General features: G+C 53.8%; 1 protein-coding gene across 1 annotated transcript in view; it reads right to left on the reverse strand.

Annotated features, from left to right (window-relative positions):
* The window catches only part of RYR1 (ryanodine receptor 1), a 135,329-nt gene that overhangs the window by 20,127 nt on the left and 96,274 nt on the right, over window positions 1–18,928 (reverse strand). Inside the window, exons 81-91 of the mRNA XM_075536656.1 lie at window positions 17,453–17,552; window positions 17,148–17,227; window positions 16,990–17,066; window positions 16,172–16,245; window positions 15,526–15,543; window positions 14,371–14,451; window positions 8,124–8,212; window positions 7,873–8,001; window positions 7,684–7,788; window positions 5,217–5,298; window positions 4,464–4,651 (exon numbers count right to left, since the gene is read on the reverse strand). Coding sequence (XP_075392771.1) covers window positions 4,464–4,651; window positions 5,217–5,298; window positions 7,684–7,788; window positions 7,873–8,001; window positions 8,124–8,212; window positions 14,371–14,451; window positions 15,526–15,543; window positions 16,172–16,245; window positions 16,990–17,066; window positions 17,148–17,227; window positions 17,453–17,552 — 1,023 coding nt within the window. The remainder of the gene's footprint in view (window positions 1–4,463; window positions 4,652–5,216; window positions 5,299–7,683; window positions 7,789–7,872; window positions 8,002–8,123; window positions 8,213–14,370; window positions 14,452–15,525; window positions 15,544–16,171; window positions 16,246–16,989; window positions 17,067–17,147; window positions 17,228–17,452; window positions 17,553–18,928) is intronic.

An 18,928-nucleotide genomic window follows, 5' to 3' on the forward strand; every position in this document is an offset into this window, starting at 1 on the left:
CACGATGACTTACAGCCTCAGGAACCCCCAGGGGCAGATGTGCGCAGTCTGATAGGGTCAGGGGAGTCAGCGTCAATGTGGTGGCAGTGACTGAGCTCACTGAACTTCCTTGTGCTCAATCCTATGCACCTGTGGTTTTGTTTTGCTCCAACAAAAGCATCTCTTCGTTCACAGTTTTAGGAGGCTAGCAGATATTCAAATCCAACGTGCCATCTCTCAGGGAAAGTTCTAGTCTCTCCCGTTCACTCTTGCAAGTAGCACTCCAGGGCTTGTTTTCCCAACAATGCCTGTTACACTCGGAAGCAACAAAGCCCTCATGGAAGAAGCACACCAGCCTGTGTGATCACGAGGTGTCGAAGGGACCAGGTATCAGGCATCAAAGAACAAAAATTCATATCATTGTGAATGAGGGGGAGTGCGGAGTGAGGACACAAAGCCCATCTGTAGGCAACTGGACACCCACTTACGGAAGGGTCTCAGGGAGGAGACAAGCCAGTTAGGGTGCGATGTAGCAATGATGAAACATACAACTTTCCTCTAGTTCCTAAATGTTTCCTTCCCCCTCCCCCGCACTCCACTATCGTGATCCCAATTCTACCTTACAAATCTGGCTAGACCAGAGCAGGTACACTGGTACAGATAGGAACTGGAAACACAGGGAATCCAGGACAGATGATCCCTTCAGGACCAATGGTGAGAGTGAAGATACCGGGAGGGTTGGGTGGAAAGGAGGAACTGATTACAAGGATCTACATGTGAGCTCCTCCCTGGGGGACAGACAACAGAAAAGTGGGTGAAGGGTGACATAGGACAGTGTAAGATATGACAAAATAATTTATAAATTATCAAGGGTTCATGAGGGAGGAGGGAGGGGGAAAAATGAGGAGCTGATGCCAGGGGCTTAAGTGGAGAGCAAATGTTTTGAGAACGATGAGGGCAACAAATGTACAAATGTGCTTTACACAATTGATGTATGTATGGATTGTGATCAGAGTTGTATGAGCCCCCAATAAAATGATTTAAAAAAAAAGAAAACAGAATGCCTGTTACAAATCGACTCAGAAAACACACACGTCTCTCCAACCACAACCCCTGACACACTAGGCAACACGCCTGCGGAGTTCTTTTTTTAAGGATGCCAGTATGAAGTGAGCATTTTCCCGATGGCCCAGGCGGGTGGCGACAGGCAGTTTGAAAAAATTTTGCTTTTGGAGTGTGAACACCAGCTCAATCTTGTGGCTCCAAATAAGTGCTTTGTGAAAAGCCAAGAGCCTTGCAGAACGCTTTCTAAATGAGTAACGTGCCCTGAAACCACAGCGCCTGGGTGCTCAGCCACACAGGAACTGAGCAACTTCTTACCCTAGTGCCGCCTCCCTGCCGGTGGGTGACACACTGTAACCCTGCCTCTCTCCACAGCCTACTCCGAAGGCCCCCATCCACGCCTGACCTCTGATCTGCTGCTGTCTCTTGGATGTCACTCATCTGCTCAACCTCTTCTGTGGCTCTGCCTTCTCTGCTTTGGGGGCTGTCATGTTGGGGGACCCTCCTCCCCTTCTAGACCTCTACAGCTTGAGGCCCCCTAGGGCTCGCTTCCGCACCACCTCCTTGAGAAATGCTCATCAGGGGGAGCTGTGTCAAGGTCAGAGGCTCGGAAGGCCATCAGATGCCCAAGATCGCCAAGCCCACACCCCTAGTCCCAGCCGCTCCCAAGAATCCAGCTCTCTGATCACCTGCCATCTCCGAGATTGCCTCTGAACCTGAACGACCTCTCCTTTTCAACTTCCATGTCTCCCTCCCCCAGTCTCCTCTCTCTCTCTCTCTCTCAATCTCTCACAGTATCACCACCCACTTCAGAGCTTAACTGAATGTTCTGAGTCATTCCTGATTTGTCTCTTTCAGCTCACTGCCCACACTCAATGCATCAGCAAACCTGAGGTTGCTGCTTTTAAAAGAGACCCAAGCTGGCTCACTTCTGACCCGTCTCCTGGGCCCCCACCCTGGTCCGATTCCTCCCAGCCTCTGCCTCGGGACCAGCCCCGCCCACTCCCTCCTCTCTCCCTGCTCTCTCCCTGCTCCTCACACAGTGGCCTGAGGACCCTGCTGTGAACGGAGGACCAGGCAGGTCTGTGTTAGGCTCCATCCTGAGAACCAAACCCAAACTACAGTCTCAGAGAGAACGGAATCACTCCCCAGGGTTTTGAGGACACCCTTCTCTACGGGAGAAGGCAGCCTCATTGTTCTCCCAAGGAGTGGCTGGGGGGGGGGTGTGGTGGAGTTTGAACCACTGACCTTATGGTTAGCAGCCCTGTGCTCACCCCACCGTGCAGCCAGGGCTCTGGGTCCATCAGATTCAGGTTAAAAGTCAAAGCCTCCATGCAGCCCACCAGGCTGTGCCCATCCACTCCCCACTGACCTCAGACTTCCTCAGCCCGCCGCCCACCCCTACCCCTGCCATCATTTCTACCCATCCTGGCACGAAACAAACTGGCATGAATTGCTGCCTGGAAAACGGAGGAAGTTTCAAACCCGACCGAACCCTGAACATGCTCCTTCAACCGTGAAGACATGGAAAAGCATGTCGGAATATCCACAGCGTTATGGAGAGTTTGGGGGAAACATGGGATGCGTTGTAAACAGTATTTAGAGACGAGAACGTGGCCGTCCTGCCGTCTTTGTCTCTTTTTTTTCTTGGAAAGAAGGAGTATGAGAGAAGAGTGAATGACGGAGCTGGTGAGGGGCAAGGCTTTGGGGGGCAAGTTGGCTGGAAAGCGGATGGGCGAAAATGAGACAGATACAATCTCGAGGAGTGTAACCACACTGCTAACTGACGGCCATCGGCAGAAAAGGCATGAGCCTCCAGGCTTGGAAGGTAAGGAGAGACCCAGAGAAAAGGGGGGATGAGGAAGGGGAGTTTGGAGGCCGGGAAGAATGAATCATGGGGCTGCAAACCACAAGATCGGCAGTTCAAAACCACCAGCTCTCCATAGGAGAAAGATGGGGCTTTCTACACTTGGAAAGTCACAGAAACCCATGGGGGCAGTTCTACCTCGTGGGAGAGGTTCACTAGGAGTCAGAATTGAATTGACTGACTGGCAGTGAGTGTGGATTGTCTTGCCTGTGTTGGCTGGTCTCACAAAAGCAAAGACGACAGGCCAATGGGTGTCTGCTGGTGGGTGTGTTTAACCGCCCCTGAAAGACTCTGGACTAAACCAGCCCCAAACCTGAATCTGATCGAGCCTCTCAGCCTAAGTCCAGGTTTACAAGGAAACTTGGGGACCCGAAGGACATGCTAAATGACACCAAACACACGCAGGGGCCAGAGCCAGCCTGTGGGGAACTCTAATTTGAATGGCACCGTCAGCAGTTTGGAACCACCAGCCACTCCGAGGGAGAAAGATGAGGCTTTCTGCTCCTATAGAGTCTTGGAAATCCACAGGAAATCCATCCTGACCTTACTAGGGTCACTATGAGTTGGAATTGACTAGATCGCTATGAGTTTGGGTTTTGTTTTGGGTTCTTTTGTTTGTCCAGGATGCCAGTCACCCTTGAAACGTGACTGGTACCAACTGAGACGCGCTGGAAGCGTAAAGCGCACACGGGTTGCTGGAGCGCTCCTCCGTGAAAAAAAAATTTAAAAGATGAATTGTTTTTATATTGATCACATGTCCGATATTATTTTGGAGATAACCAATACCAGGTGTCTTCTACACTTGATCTTGGCCACAGGGCCGAGAGGCATACCAGCTGCCTGGCTAGTTGATTCCAACTCCTGGCCACCCGGTGTGTGTCCCAGGAGAACTGTGAAGGAGATCAGCAGACCTTTCTTCCAAGCCACCTCTGCGTAGGCTTGAACGCCCAACCTTGCAGGGAGCAGCTGAGAGGGTGAACCCAGGGACTCCGCGGGTATGCTGAGTTCAAGACATGTACTGGTGAAAGCCATTTCATTTGTTTCTTTCAAAGAGGTGGCAACTAACATGTTAAAATTAGACCTGTGGATGGCATCGTGGATGGATTGAATGCCCCTCCTTCCGCTCCACAGGGCCAACAAACTGGGTTTCGGCCGATCAATTTCAGGTAAAGAAAGAGGGCTGAAGGGGATGCACCGGATGAAAGGAGACTCAGGTTCAAGATGACCAGTCCCTGCTTGGTAGAGTTGAGAGCCAGCCCCAAAGAAGCAGACCCTCAAAAAGATGGATGACAAGAGGCTGCAACAATGGACTTGAACCGAACAATTGGGAGGCTGGCGCAGGGCCGGGTCGTCCAATGGCTCTATGGAGTTGCTGAGAGGCAGAACGGCAGCGGGTGAGGATTCATACTAAGAAATTACAACGCTAAGCGGTCCCAGTGCTGCTGCTAGTTCACATTGGTGTGGGCCACTGGCCAAGGCAGGCCTTCCGGGCGTGTGTGGTCGGCGCTCAGCCTGGCACCGCATCCTGCCCTCCCACCGCCCACTGCGTGCCCACCTTCTGGAAATCCTTCTTGGAGATGAGACCCCGGGGGTCGGTGACGTAGTCCTGGAAGGCATCCGAGCCAATGATGTCCTTGAGCTTCAGGAACATGTCGAAGAACTTGAGGATCATCTCCACGTTGGACGAGGACTCCACCAGCATGTCCACCATCTGCCGCGCGATCATGCCGTTCACCACGTTCCCTGGGGGGCAGCCCCTGCTTAGTGGGGCCCTGAGGTGCCTCCTTTCTGCAGCCCACCAGGCTTGCCCACCCTGCCCCCAGCTCAGAAGCCAGGCATGGCTCGTCAGGACCCCACCCCTGACCCCAAGCTGATAGAAGCCACTCCTTAAAAGGTGCTGGAGGTGAGATGGTGGCAAAATGGGACACCTCAGCCCCTCCAAATGGGGCTTGGGCTGATCTTTGTTAGCCACGTGGATCAATAAGGAGTGGGTATAATGCATTGTACAAATAAATAAACAAATAAATAGACAGATACATAGATAGATAGATAGATAGATAGATAGATAGATAGATATGATTGCTCTGTGGAGCCAATAAGTTAATTTATGGGCCACCAGGGCCCGGCACCTAGTAAGTGCTCAATAAATGTTTATCAAACTTATTCTTGAGACTTTCTTCATCAGTCCCTTGACCCTGAATGCTGCTGAAGGGGTGGCTGAGGGTTAATCTCCTGGGTCTCAGCAGGTTATGCCTGGGCTTGTTGGCCCCGCGGGACCCTCCCCCGCACCCACGTGCTGGGTGGTTACCTTCCAGAAGGGACAGCAACATCACCACCATGTCTTTCTGAAGATCCAGCAGCTCCTTCAGCAGACCAATCTGACTCGAATCCTGGAGACCCCAGACCCGGGCGATGTCACAGGCTGGCCTCTCCAGAGAGGCCTCCCCCACCCCAGCTGCTCCGGCCCCTCCTCACCTGCCCCCTCCCGACCCCCCTCTTACCTTCCGAGGGGAACCGAGTCCAGACATGTTCCTCGGAAGCAGGGCAGGGGCAGAGATACAAGATTGGGGGTGGGATTGGCGCTTTGGGGGAAGCTGGCCTAATGGGGGGTGTGTGGCAGCAAGGGGGGTTGGCAGATGAGGATGGGAGAGGCACGGGGGCTCCAGGAGCAGATACTTGGAGAGACAGAGGGAGACACATCTCTGGGACAGAGACCACGCTGGGAATGGGTGAGAGGGAGCTGAGCACTGCCTTTGGTGGCCGTGTTTGAGGAATGGATGCGCGATGGAAAGTGTGGGACCCCTGGTGCAGGAGGAAGGCCAGGGGAGTCACGTGCTCTCTGGTGAGGCAGTGGGGGCAATGGGGATGCCCTGTGCTTGCCGTCCCTTGCCCTGGTGCCTCTCATGTAGGGTCCTTCGATGTCTCCAACATAGCTAAAGTGCTGCCTCACACCTCCGAATCCTAATAGGCCAATCCACCTAAACTTGCCCATGATCAACCAATTTGTTTTTTCCACCGACAGAATGATCGTGTCATAGGATGTCACCTCGCAAAATGGGATCCAACGCTTCTTTTTCAAACGCTGGCCCCGGGAGTGCCCGCTGCCTGGTTTGCATCCTAATACCCTTCCAAGCCCCTAGGATGGATGAGTGCCCAACCCCTTGGGGCTCAAAGGGGGCACCCCATGCCCCTCTTCCATGAGATGAGGCTCCCCCCCCCCAGCATCCTCCTGGCTCCAGGGCGGAGTGAGTCAAGCCTGGGCGACCAGACCCTTCCTCTGGCTCGGAGATTGGTTCTGGGAGGGGGTGCGTGACCCACTCAGCCAATCAGAGGGGACGGCAGGAGCTCCCGGGAACCAGAGCTTCTCCTCCCCCTGGAGGTGCCGAGTGGTGGGGTGAACGTCTATGGTGGGACGCTGGGTGGGAACTGTCTTCCCTGGACCAGGGAGGGCCGTGGGAGGACAAAGCATCCTCCATCCGCACAGGCTAGAGAGAGGAAGCCGAATCTTTGCTGTGTGACCCAAGCAACCCCTGCCCCCACCCAGACAACTGGAAGCCACCACTTATTGTGGCTTTGACCTTCACCCCACAAGCTTCCCAGGTGCACACTGCAAGACCCGCGCGCTCTCGAGCTCTTAGATGTCTCTTATCAACAGCAAAAGCATCGAGGCTCCTCTCCGAACGTTAAGATACGTTAAGATGACCCCTGATAGGGTTTCCGCCAAACCCTGCGATAACCTTTTGATTACAAAAAAAAAAAAGAAAGAAAGAAAGAAAGAAGCGCCTCTTCTTCCAAAGGACGCCTGGCGGAGATTGCAATCTACCAGCATTTTGCTGCCATCTGCTGGAACGCGAGCGCCCCAGGGGCGTGGCGGGTGCGCAGCGCGTGGCTAACCTGGCTGTTAGCCGGCAAGGTCAGCAGTTCGAACCCCGCGAGCTGTTCTGCGGAAGCCCCAGGAAGCTACAATCTCCGAAACCCACAAGGCCTAGTGACTCGGGACGGACTCGATGGCAGTGAATGTGTCCAATAGGGAGCCCTCTAGGCTCCCCGACTCCCCACTCCTTTAGGACTGCTGACTGCAGAGGTGGGTGTCAAGGACACCCATTGACTCTGGGGAAGACGGGAAGAACGACCCGGCAAAAACCCAGCGAAAGCTCTGTGACTGTGAGTCAAGAATCGACCTTCGGGCCCTAACAACAAAATAATGCACGGTGTCCTCTCCCAGGTGGAAGCTGCCCAACCGGACATGGCGGCTTGGAATACTTGGACCGATTTGGGGGGACAGACGCGTAACACGGGGATGAGGTGTGTATGAAACACGGACAAGGCTCCTGGGGGTGCGGGTAGCATAGAAGTTTCAAGAGATGGGTAGGGTGCTCGACCAGGACCCTACTTCCTGGGTGCATGGGATAAGCGTCTTTTGCCCAAAGTGGACAAAGACCGAACCTAGAAGCCTGACCCATGGCACCCCCAGGGCTGCCTGAATCTTAGCGGATCCCACCAGATTGAAAAGAACACCAGCCAATCACTGTCTTGAGACCTGAGCCAATGTGGGCGGGGCCCAATGATTAGACCAATAGAAGGAGAAGCGGAAAGCCTACTGATTGGTGGCGGTCATGCGGCAGAGACAATCCAGAGAGACTATGGATTTGGCCTTGGGGAGGGAACCAATCTGGAACCACGTGGGTGGAAACTGACCAACGAGGCAATACTTGACACCCGCCCAATCGAGGGAGGCCCAGAAGCAGGTGGATGAAGAACAAGGGACCCCGAACCTGAGCGAGCTTCATCATCATGTGGGCAAACACGTGCAGGAATCCCACCACGGCGTCCCAGAGGCGGCTATGGGCGAGGCTCTGCTGGTTGCCGGTACAGGGGCCCTGGGGGTGCGGGAGGGTTGCGTGAGTGCCAGGAAGGGCCCAGGCTGTGGGGCTGGCCTCCCCGCGCCAGCAGGTGGTGCCCACCTGGATGTACTCGGTGAGACTGTTGAACACCTGTTTCGCCACCGACATGGCTTTGGAAAAGTTCCTCTTGCCTTGCTCCTCAATGACATCCTTGCCTGAGTAGTACCAGTAGAAGTCGCTGATGGACTCCTGGTGACAGTGTGGGGGCAGGGCAGGATGTGAGGGGGTGCTGTGGCCAGCCATTGGTCTGCTAGCCCACCTCACATCCCTCGTTCAGGTACAGTCACACCTGGACAGCCCCACATGCACACCTGCAGCCGCAGGAGATAGTCCACCGTGCAGATGATGATGTTAATCGTGGTGGTGTTCCCGGTCTGTGTCCGCAGGTAGTTTTGGAAATCTAGGGAGATGGAAAGGCATTAATTAACTGAGCTCTGACCAAGAGTGATGGGAGAGGGCCAGTGGATTGTTCATTTAGGCAGGAAGGATTTATTGAGGGCCTACTGTGTGTCAGATGCCATATAAGTGAAGCAGAAAGTCACCGCCGCCATCACATCACATCATTACATCATCTTCTAGCCACCCCTATTTGGGCAGGGATTCCGAGACTGTAAATCTTTCTGGAGCACACAACTCCATCTTTCTCCTGTGCATTCAGTACTCCTTGGAAGACATCGAATCTCCCATTTATTTATTGACCAAGTACATACTGTGTGTCAGAGGAAACTTACATCATCTCACTGGTACTTACTGAGGGCTACCAAACCCCAACCCAACTCAATGCCATCCAGTGGATTCGGATTCAAAGTGACCCTTGCCCCTGTATCTGTGGGTTCCCAAGACTGTAGAAAGCCTCATCTTTCTTCCTGAGAGCTGCTGGTGGTTTCAAACTGCTGACCTTGTGGCTAGCAGCCCAACACATAACCCACTACGCTACCAGGGCTCCTCAAGTTGCAGAATACTAATTTAAAAAGATAAGCATTGTTCATGGGCAGCGGTGGGGGACTATTGGACAGGATGTCAGGGTTGTGATACAGGGGAGGGGGGTTCCAGAGGGCTGGGGGAATCCTGAGGAGATGCTTGCCCTAGCCTGAGTAGTCAAAGGCAGCATGCTCAAGGAGGGGACTTCTGAGCTGAGACCCAAGTAATCAGTAGGCATTGGCCGCCCCACTGCTCTGCTGTGATGGCAGCCAAGTCCCTGAGCCTCTGGGTGGCACAGACTGTGCCTCGGCCGCCCCTGATGTACGTGGGGACCCCAGTAGCCCTGGCCTCGGAGAGGTGCTGACCGGGTCCAATGCTTTCACACTAGGACAGCCTCTGGCACCTACGAGTCCGTCGACTCAAGTCCCCTTCAGCATCCACCTGGGAGGACAGGGTGCTGTCACTCCTTAAGGCAGTGGTTCCCAACCTTCCTCATGCCGTGACCCTTTCATAGAGTTTCTCATGTGGTGGTGACCCCCAAACAGAAAATTATTTTCATTGCTACTTCATCAGTCATTTCGGTACTGTTAAGAAGCGTCATGGAAATATCTGATATGCAGGATGTATTGCCATTGTTACAAATTGAACATAATTACACTTAATGAAAGCAGAGTGATTAATCACAAAGCAATATGTAATTGTATATTGTGAAATGTTTTCCGATGCTCTCAGGCGTCCCCTGTGAAAGGGTCGTTCGACCCCCCAAAGGGATCGCGACCCCCAGGTTGGGAACCGCTGCCTTAGGGTTTCTGAGACGGCATGTCTTTTTTAAAAAGCCTTTTGTGTGCCCTCACGTTTCCCGCTCCTCCCTGCGCTTCCGGTTTCCATGCCTCCTTCCTTGGCCCTCTGTTCTCTCCGTCCTGGAGGAAATGCTGCCCGTTTGACCTTAAATGGTTGACTGTTCTAACATGGGGGTGAGTTCAGTTCTAGCTAAAGTGATCAGATGTTCACATTGGTAAAGCGGGACACCGTTGATAAAACTCATATGCTGGCGAAATAGCCACATGGCAGCCGAAAACCGCATACCCTAGCTTGTCGTGGATTCTTTCCAAAAATTGGGACTTTAAAAAAATTCCACAGGATGCAGGAAAAATTGTTAAAAATCGGGACTGTCCCACCAAAAGCGGACATCTGGTCACCTTCTCTAGACCTGAAGGCTGACCAGGAGCCATAGTCCTGAGGGTCCCACAAGTCTCAATCCGACCAGTCAGCCTGGACTCTTCCGATTTGGGATTTTGCTCCACGTTTTCCTAAGACTTTAAATCTTTATGGGAGGAAAGAGCCTTCTTGTTCTCCCACAGGCAGCGGGTGGGTTCAAACCGACCTAGAGGTTAACCATCCGGTGCTTACCCTGTGGAGCCTGGTCCTTAAGTGCTCAGGAAGCCTTTGCTATCCTCAAAAGGCCTTACAGAGGAGCGTTGAGGTAAGAGATGAACTTACAGCAGCATTTCCTGGGGACTTGTCTGCAGTGCAAAGGATAGGGTTCCACCCTAGAACTCAGGAACCCAAATTTCCACGTGTCTCCACAAGGTCCCCAGGTCCTTGTAAAGCAGGCACACGTTTGAGAACCATTTCTTTTGACCAGTTTGTCAAATGACCTAATTCACTGAATGGTCACTTAAGCCCCTTTCGTGTTTGAGGAATGGCCTGTCTTCCAGGATGGCTTTAATAGCCATTCAGAGGGGTTTGTGTTTGGTTTGTGTTCCCCCAAAGCTTTCCCTGTCATCCGCCTTCCTGCGTACCAGCTGCTGTGATCAGGCGTGTTGTTGCTGGCAGGTGTCACCCAGGCAGGTGCCCTGTCCGCCCTGCCATCCTCACAATTGTTCCTGTACTTCAGCCCCTGATTGCAGCCACTGTGTCCATCCACCTCGTTGAGGGCCTTCCTCTTTTTTGCTGTCCCTCGACTGTAGCAAGCAGGAAGGATGTCCTCTCCAGGGCCTGGTCCTTATAACAACATGTCCAAATTACGTAAGATGAAGTCTTGCCGTCCTTGCTTCTAAGGAGCGCTCTGACTGTACTTCTTCCAAGGCAGGCTCGTTTGTTCTCTTGGTTTACAATAATCTTTGCCAGCACCACGATTCAAAGGCCTCTAGTCTTCCTCGGTCTCCCTCCTTCAATGTCCAACTGTCACATACACTCGAGACTGAAAATACCACGGCTTGGGTCAGGGGCAACTTTGTCGTCAAAGTATCACCCTGGTTTTTCAACACCCCAAAGAGCGCGGCAGACTGACACAACGCAGACGTGTCTTTGGGTCTCTCGATCACACTAGCTCATTTAAATACCTTTTCTGCCTGGTTTCACGTTGTACGCAAATACTTAAGATTTCTTTTAAGCAAATCTCCAGGCGTTTCCATCAACCTCGTATTCTACCTTCTTGATTTTTTATTGATTTAAGTTGGGCTGCATGTCTAAATGGTTATATAGCCAGCCCTCTGCCCCTCTGAATAATTCTGTCCATGAACACACTGTCATAAACCCACTGCCATCAGGTCGATTCCGACTCAGAGCGACCCTATACCACTGCGTGGCACTGCTCCTTAGGGTTTCTGAGACCGTCAGGCCTCACGAGGTGCAGGCAGCCCTATTTTCCTCCTGCAGAGTGTCTGGTGGGTTTGAACCTTGGATGTTGTGGTCAGCAGCCCAATTCGAAACCCGCAGTGCCACCAGGACCTCTTGCACACAGTCTGAGCCACCCAGAGGTCCAGGGACTTGACTGCCCGCACAACGGAGCAATTGGGGCAGCCAACTCCTACTTATTTCGTGGGTCTCAGAAGTGCCCGCCTCGAGTAAGCCACCTTTGCCCATGCAGGCTGGGGCAGGCATCTCCTCTGGGCCCCTCCCACCCCAGCCCCAAAATGTGGGGTGCTACACCAGAAACAAACCTCTTATCTGGTTTGAATGGCAGAGTACTTAAGGCGTGGGGGGCCCCTGGAGATTTGAAAGGCTTTGCAAATATTGACATGATGAGGTCACTTCCTGAATGGGGGGGGCGTTGAGGCTGGGGACCAGTCGTTGGAAGAGAGAAACCCACCCACTAGAACATTCCCACTTTTTTTTTTTTTTACATTCCCACTTTCAACAAGTCACAGACCTAGGGAACAACTTCATCACAAATCTCTCAGCCCGTTTCCACCTTAGTTAAAATGAAATGCTACCCCATACCAGGAACAAAGGAAGCCAGCCCACCAATCACTCAGGACGACCCACTGGTGGGCTGTGGACACAAGCACTTGTGAGATCGTCCAGCCCCAGACCTAGCTTGATCCCTGTGTTGTAAAAGGGGGACAATGAATCTTTACAGTCAGTTACATCAACAGCATTAGCCACGTGGGGCAAAGAGGTGGCTTATGACTCCACGTCTTGTGACGAAGGTGAGCTTCAGGGCGGTGCAAATGGTTTTATGATCAGCTGCTCAGGTTGGAACCACAGCCTGGAGCCTGTACACGCTTGTTACAGGAAATGACCTTTGTGGGGACGGGTCCCCGCAGACTGGGGCCTGTTCCTGTCACGTGTCCGGCTGTGCTTGCCACAGGAGGGTCTCTCTCACCAAAGATGGGTTTCCTGGACCTGCTGTGCCATCCTGGGGCTGAACCTGGAGGAGCCCCGCCCCCAAGCTGAGGCCCTTGACCCTGGTGAAAGGGCTAGTTGGCCAACGTTTCTAACATTGAGCATGAACTTCAAAGGCTGAGCTAACAAAGTTTCTCTTTGTAGTGAAGTCCAAGGATAAAGGAAGACTTGTTCTTATGAGCGTCCCCAAGCTGGGCAGTTTATCAGACAAACCCACAGCCTCAGGAAATTCGTGTACCTCAGCTTGTTTGTTGTTTCTGAAACTAATTATCTTTGGGAAAGAATGCTTTGTAGATACTTTGTAACCACGCTGTTTCCCACCACCCTGCCCCCCAGGGAAGTCTTGAATTTCTGTAATTCTCTTGTGTGACCAGTCTATGGGAGCCACATGTAGACTCACATCAATTCCCTTTAGTAACTTGTCTCAAGCTATCCCGCCTCGACTGCCTTCCACACCCAGCACCGATCACAGATTCTGCTGCGATCACAGATTCTGCTATGATCACAGATTCTGCTATGGGAATTCCAAGCTCTGCTCTCCTGAGAGCAGCCCCACAGAAGAGGGTCTGATTGGCTCTTTCTCTAAGAACAAACGTTTTTCCAGCCTGGATGGTTTTTGCCCCTTCAATAAGCCTCATTGCTTTCCGCAGAGTATGCAGAAGGACGTGGCAAGGGCTTGCTTACGTGCGGAAACTGCTGGACTTCCTCCTCAGAGCAGTGTTTTATAAACCACAGAACTGGCTCATCGCTCCAGTAAACAAGGTAAGCATGAGCCCACTCGTGTTTCTTTCAGCCCAGGCTTGACTAGCTTACTGGGCATCCAGTTTCCAAGACTGTCACTCTTTACAGGAGTAGACAGCCTCACCCGTCACGCTGGGCCTCTAAATGTGAAAAGAAACTTTGCTTCTGGAGGACAGGGCTGTGGGACGGGGAGAAAGAGAGGCCAGCCAGACTTACGAGCAGAATCTTCGGCATGGTGGGGAAGGGTGAACCCGTTGGCAGCAGATTACTAAGGACCGTATATACACAAGTATAAACTGACCCGAATATCAGCCGAGGCACCTATTTTACCACAAAAGCTGCATTAAAAAATGTGCTGAAAAACTTGGCTTAGATATGTATATGGTAAGCACAAACAAGTCCGTGCTTACCTTGTTTGTTGGGCCACCCCATACTGAGTGATTCTAAACCCTCCACAAGGACCGGACTCGGGAAGCCCCAGCAGATGGTTGGGGGCGACAACATGAGCATGGAGTTGGCCACTTGGGTTGAGTATTGGCATACTGGTCATGTGTCAGCCATTGGGTTTGGGGTAATTGCTTTTGGGGGATTCGTCTGGCCTGACTGAGGGAACCCAAAGCCAACCCATTGATGTCCAGTAGATTCAGATGCCTGGCCATCCTAGAGTACAGAATTGATATTGCCCCATTGGGTTTCTAAGGTTACAATCTCTACCAAGGCAGATGGGCTCATCCCTCTCCCAAGAACTGGATAGTGAATTTGAACTGCCGACCTTTGGGTTAGGAATTGAGCACTTAGCTGCTGTGTTACCAGCGCTTTGAATGAAGACCATCCCCGCTAACACAGACCAGCCACCAAGTTGATTCCTACTGGTAGTGACCCAATAAGGCACGGCAGAACTGCCCCCAGGGGGTTTCCGAGACTGGCTGGTTACAGGAATAGAAAGCCTCATCTTCCCTCCTGTGGGAAAGGCTGGTGGTGGTTTCGAACCGCTAGCCTGGTGACTAGGCGCTCACTTCGAAACCCACTACTACGCCACTGAGGGTCCTTGAATGAGGTCAGAGGAAGTGACAACAGCGTGGTTTGATCCAAGGAATTCAGGAGGCTTGGAAAGGTGGGTGAGCAGGGTTTGAGGGCGATGGGGGAGGGGGGTGCAGGATGAAGCCTCAGTGGAGTTGAGACCCTCAATGATGAGGGGAGAAGGGCTTCCAGAAGGATCCACCCCAACCCCTGGGTGCCTCCCCAGCCCACTGCCCCTCCCCTCACCATTGTTGTGTCCCTCACAGAGCAGCTGCAGGAATCGGAAGAGGTCTTGGGTGAACTCATCATCCGCCATGACCTTCTCTCCTGGGAGGCAGAGGGAGGCAGGGCCCAGGAGGGGTCAGGCGGGCCAGCACACAGCACAAGGGCCATTGGCGCATGCACAGGGCACACATATGCACATGAGCATGGGGGCGTGGGAGGAGCAGCCACCGTTTCAAAGACACTGTGAGGGCCCCGAGTTTCCATGACACCTTGGCCTCCATGACATCAGCACATGGAGATGGTAGGGGGCTCCTGATTCATGAAGCAAGGGTCTCAAGTGTCTTTTTCACAACATCAACGTCCCTTTGATGTCACCACTTGTGTGTCATCTGGGCATATACCTTCAGGCAGCTGGTATCTCCCCCAGCAACCCCCCCCCCCAGGGCTGCGGTGGTTAATAGATTATTAGGGTGGGGAGAAGGGTAGTGTCACTGTCACACAATGGTGCTGAGCAGGTGGCCAGGCTGGGTAGAGGGATGGAGATAGACAGCCAGCTGATTGGCCCAGATGCCTCGAAAGCAGCCAATCCGGGAGAAGCAGAGGGGAGTGTGGCATACCAACGTGGGCCAATCAGAATAGGCATCTGAAAGAAGCCAATCAGGTGGGCTGTGGGGGAAGGAGAGGGAAGGCAAGACCGTGAATGGGCCAACCAGAGCAGGCGCAGAGAGGCGCGCGCACCAATCAGAGTGGATGCTGGAGGCACCCAATCGGGTTGGTGGATGAAAAATGGCGCCTTAAGGGACCACCGTGGGATCCAGGTGCAGGGAGTTGGGGGTGGGGGGAAATCACTCCACCCTGGGACTGCGAATCTGGGGGTGAAAGTCCAGGTCATCCAACTGGAAAGGGGTCTTCTCTAGCTCCCGTTTTACAGAAGGGGAAACTGAGGCTTAAGGAAGGCAAGAGACTTGATTATTACCCTAGGATAGTTAGTGGCTACTCAGGGCCCAAATCCGGAGTCCCGACCTGAAGACTTTCCACTGGCATGGTGCGCCCACTATGGGGTCACCCCTCCTTGAGAGGGCGCCCAGATCCTCAGCCCCCGGGTGGGGGAGTGGGGTTCAGAGGGGGAGGGGCGGCGGGAGCACAGCAAGGGGTGGGGTGAGCTGGGGAAATTACCGTTCTGGCGATTGTTGACTGGGGCAGCCGACGGGATGGGAGGAGGAGGAGGAGGAAGCGGGATCAAAGAGGGAAAGAGAGACAGAGACACGGAGCGAGAAAAACCACACAGGGTCACACAGCCAGAGACACGCCGCACAGGGAAACAGCGCACGAAACGGACAGACAGATGACCAAGAGGCAGAAGGCCGCAGGATGAGCCAGGAGAGGGAAGGACAGGGGAGTGGATGCAGGAAGAAGGGAGGAGAGAGAGAAGGCACAGGAGGTGGAGGTGGAGAAGTGGGGGAGAAAGTTAAACAAGTCACAACACAGCAAAGAGGAGACTCCATTAACCCGGATTAGGGGCATTAATGAGAGAACAGCAACCAGGGCTTAACCGGGGTGGGGGGTGGTGGATAGTGAGGTCATGTGATGGGAACCCAGGCAGGAGGACCCCTGGGGTGGGGTGGGTGGAGGCTCCAGGTACCCTGAGGGATGGTGGAAGTGGGGTCGGGCTAGGGACTGCTGTGGGGGGGGGGCAGGAAAAGGGGTTGTTCTTGAAGGTGGGGGTGCATCTTGGAGGAAGGGATCTGTGGGCCATGGGGGAATTGCAGGGGTGTGGATCCTGAAGGATGAGGGGTGTCCCCCAAGAGAGGGCCTCACCCACCCGTTCCATCCTCCTTCACCATGCCCAACCCCTCTGCCTTGTTCTGTCTCTCGAAGGCGTTGAGATCCAGCACGCTGCAGGGGAGAAAGGAGAGGCGGACAGGTGAGATGAGGCCTAGCCCTCTTCTCTCTCCCAGAGCGGAGGCAGCTAGGGCACCACCATAAAGGCTGCCGGAATGAGGTTGTCTTGGGGAATCGCAGAGGGGACAGCTGGAAAGTCATGGGGTGGGGTGGGGGGGCCCAGATGAACCAAGTACCAAGCTGAAGGAACAAGGTAGCTGGGCAAAAGCCATCAAGGGCCGGGGAGTGGCAACGACGGTCCTGGGGTAGACTTCTCGCCTCCAGTGTGAGACCCGGGTTTGATACCTGGCCTGGGCACCTCAGCGAAGCCCCCGTCCCGCCGGCAGTGGAGGTTTGCGTGTTGCTACGGTGCTGAGCTGCTTCGGTGGCGCTTCTTAGTCTTCACGACTAAGGAAGACTGGCCTAGCGAACTGTGTCCACGAATCAGCCAAGAAACACTGATGGTTTGGTTTCATGCCGAGCGGCCAACTTGATGGCTCTGAGCAGCACCCAGCGAACCAGGGTCATGGGGGGAAGGTCCACGGCCCCTGCAGCTGAGGCCCTGGTGAATGTCAACCCCTGAGCCGGCCTTGGAACACACTCCGTCTAACTGTGGGGCCGCTCCGCCTCCTCGTGGCTTCTGGGGCTACTTTGAGGGTCTCTGGCCTTGAGCCAGGGAAGCGGGAGAACAGGAAACGGGCCAAGAGCCGCAGGCCCCGCTGGATCACCCAGACCCTCGGCAGCTACGTGAGGCCCTACCTGCAAGTCTGCATCAGCGCCTGGATGCTCTGGAAGAAGCCAACTTCTTTCTTTTCTTTCAGATAATCCAGCATTTTCTGCAGAAGGGGGAGGGGTGAGAGGGGGAGGGGACACCGCATCACTCTGGACCACTCCCCCTCAGGCCCTGGGTTTGTTACCTGCTGCACCTCCGCGTTGCCCCCATTCAGGATGGAGATGCCCAGCTTCAGGGTGGAAGACACCATGGAGCCCGTCTCGCCTACAGTGGGTGGGGGAGAGGTGTGGGCTCAGTCTGGGAGCAGACACAGCTGTCCCGGGAGGGGCAGGGAGGATGACAAGGGGTAGGCAAGGGACACATGTCAGGGTGAGTGTCCAAGTGCAAACCCCTCCCCCCCTGCCCCCAGTAGGCAGGGGCGCCATCTTGGGGACAGAGCCTGGGTGGGTCTGGCCGGGGTTGGGGGCGATGCCAATGTGCCCGGAGCACCTTTGCAGGCGCTGATCATCTGCAGCACCATCTCGGCGGTGCCCCGGTTGTGCAGCCGCGCCTGCTGGTACAAGAGCCTCTGCTTCTCCATCTCCTTCTCCTAAGACACAGGCACGGGGGAGAAAGCCTCAGCTCACCGGCCTTGGCCAGCCCCGCCTTGCCCCTCACCCCCGCCCACTGCCACAGAGAAGATCCCTTCTTTCTACTGTGAGCGCCTCTGTCCTTGGGCCTTTTTGTCCTCCCTTTGTCTCAGGCACCTAGCACTGGCCAGGCACCAAACACGAGCTCCATCAACCGAGGCCCCTGCCCCTGCCCTTGTGCCAGGGGACAGAACCCCAGCGGCACATGCCTCGGCTCCCCAGTAACGGAAGCCTGGCCTGCCCTTTCATGGTGAGCACTGGCGGCGGGACATGAGGGCTTTGGTTCCTGCTCAGCGTCTCCTGTTTCGGTCACCACATGACTGCTGTTACCAGTCTCTCCCAATAGTGCCTGTGAAGGCTATGGATGAAGTGATGCCCCCCTGCCCCAAAGCGGTCTATATGGTGGACATGGGGGTGAAGGGCCCAGTGACTCCTCGCTGACCACTGGTCAGGAATGTGAGTGGCCTGGCTACCAGACACAATGCACCGGAACATGGACTAAGCAGACTTAACACGGCATCGTTTGTTCTTCCTTTTGACCCATTTTCAATTTGTCCTCGTTTTAATTATTTTCTGCTTTCTTTCGGATTGAGGGTTTTCTCTGTTTCATTGTGTTATTGTCGTGGTTTTGCGTGTTTTTCTTTATGTGAAATCCAGGATAGCTAAATCGACAGAGACAGTGACTGGATTAATAGTTTCTTGGGGTTATGGTAGGGGTACTAATAAAACAAGGACAAGAGAGAAAAAGCTCTAATACTGATTTCGATGATGAGCGTACAACTCTTAATCAGTTTAAACCATTGAACTGAATATGTGAGTTATATGCCAATAAAACTTAAATTTAAATATGCATGTCTCAATTATGCACCGTGATAGAAGTAACCAGAGCCACTGCTCACTGCCTCCAAGGGGGTGCTGACTCAGTGACCCTCTAGGATGGAACAGATCTGCCCTTGAGGGTTTCTGATCCCATAATCCTCATTGTTCTCCCACACAGCGACTGGTGGTTTTGAACTGCTTATCTTATGGTTAGCAGCCCAACGTCCCCAAGGAGCCTCGTGGAGCTTCTTATTATGTGGATTATTGTGGCAGTCACATAATCTGGTGTCAATTTGAGAGGATTATGAGTGAAGGGGTGGAGTCTGGCCTGTCAATCAAGAAATAATCAATGAGGCCTCTGTGTGGGCATGGCCTCCTCCTGAGAATTCTGGGAACTCCTGTGATTTCTTTCTTGGAGTCGGGAGACATCTCTCTCTCTCTGCTCATTCCCTTGGAGACTCTACTTGACAAGGCTGGCTCCCTGTGAGACATCCCTGAGGAGCTGCCACATGGACCT

The sequence above is a fragment of the Tenrec ecaudatus genome, chromosome 18, assembly GCF_050624435.1.
Source record: "Tenrec ecaudatus isolate mTenEca1 chromosome 18, mTenEca1.hap1, whole genome shotgun sequence".
NCBI classification, from domain to species: domain Eukaryota; kingdom Metazoa; phylum Chordata; class Mammalia; order Afrosoricida; family Tenrecidae; genus Tenrec; species Tenrec ecaudatus.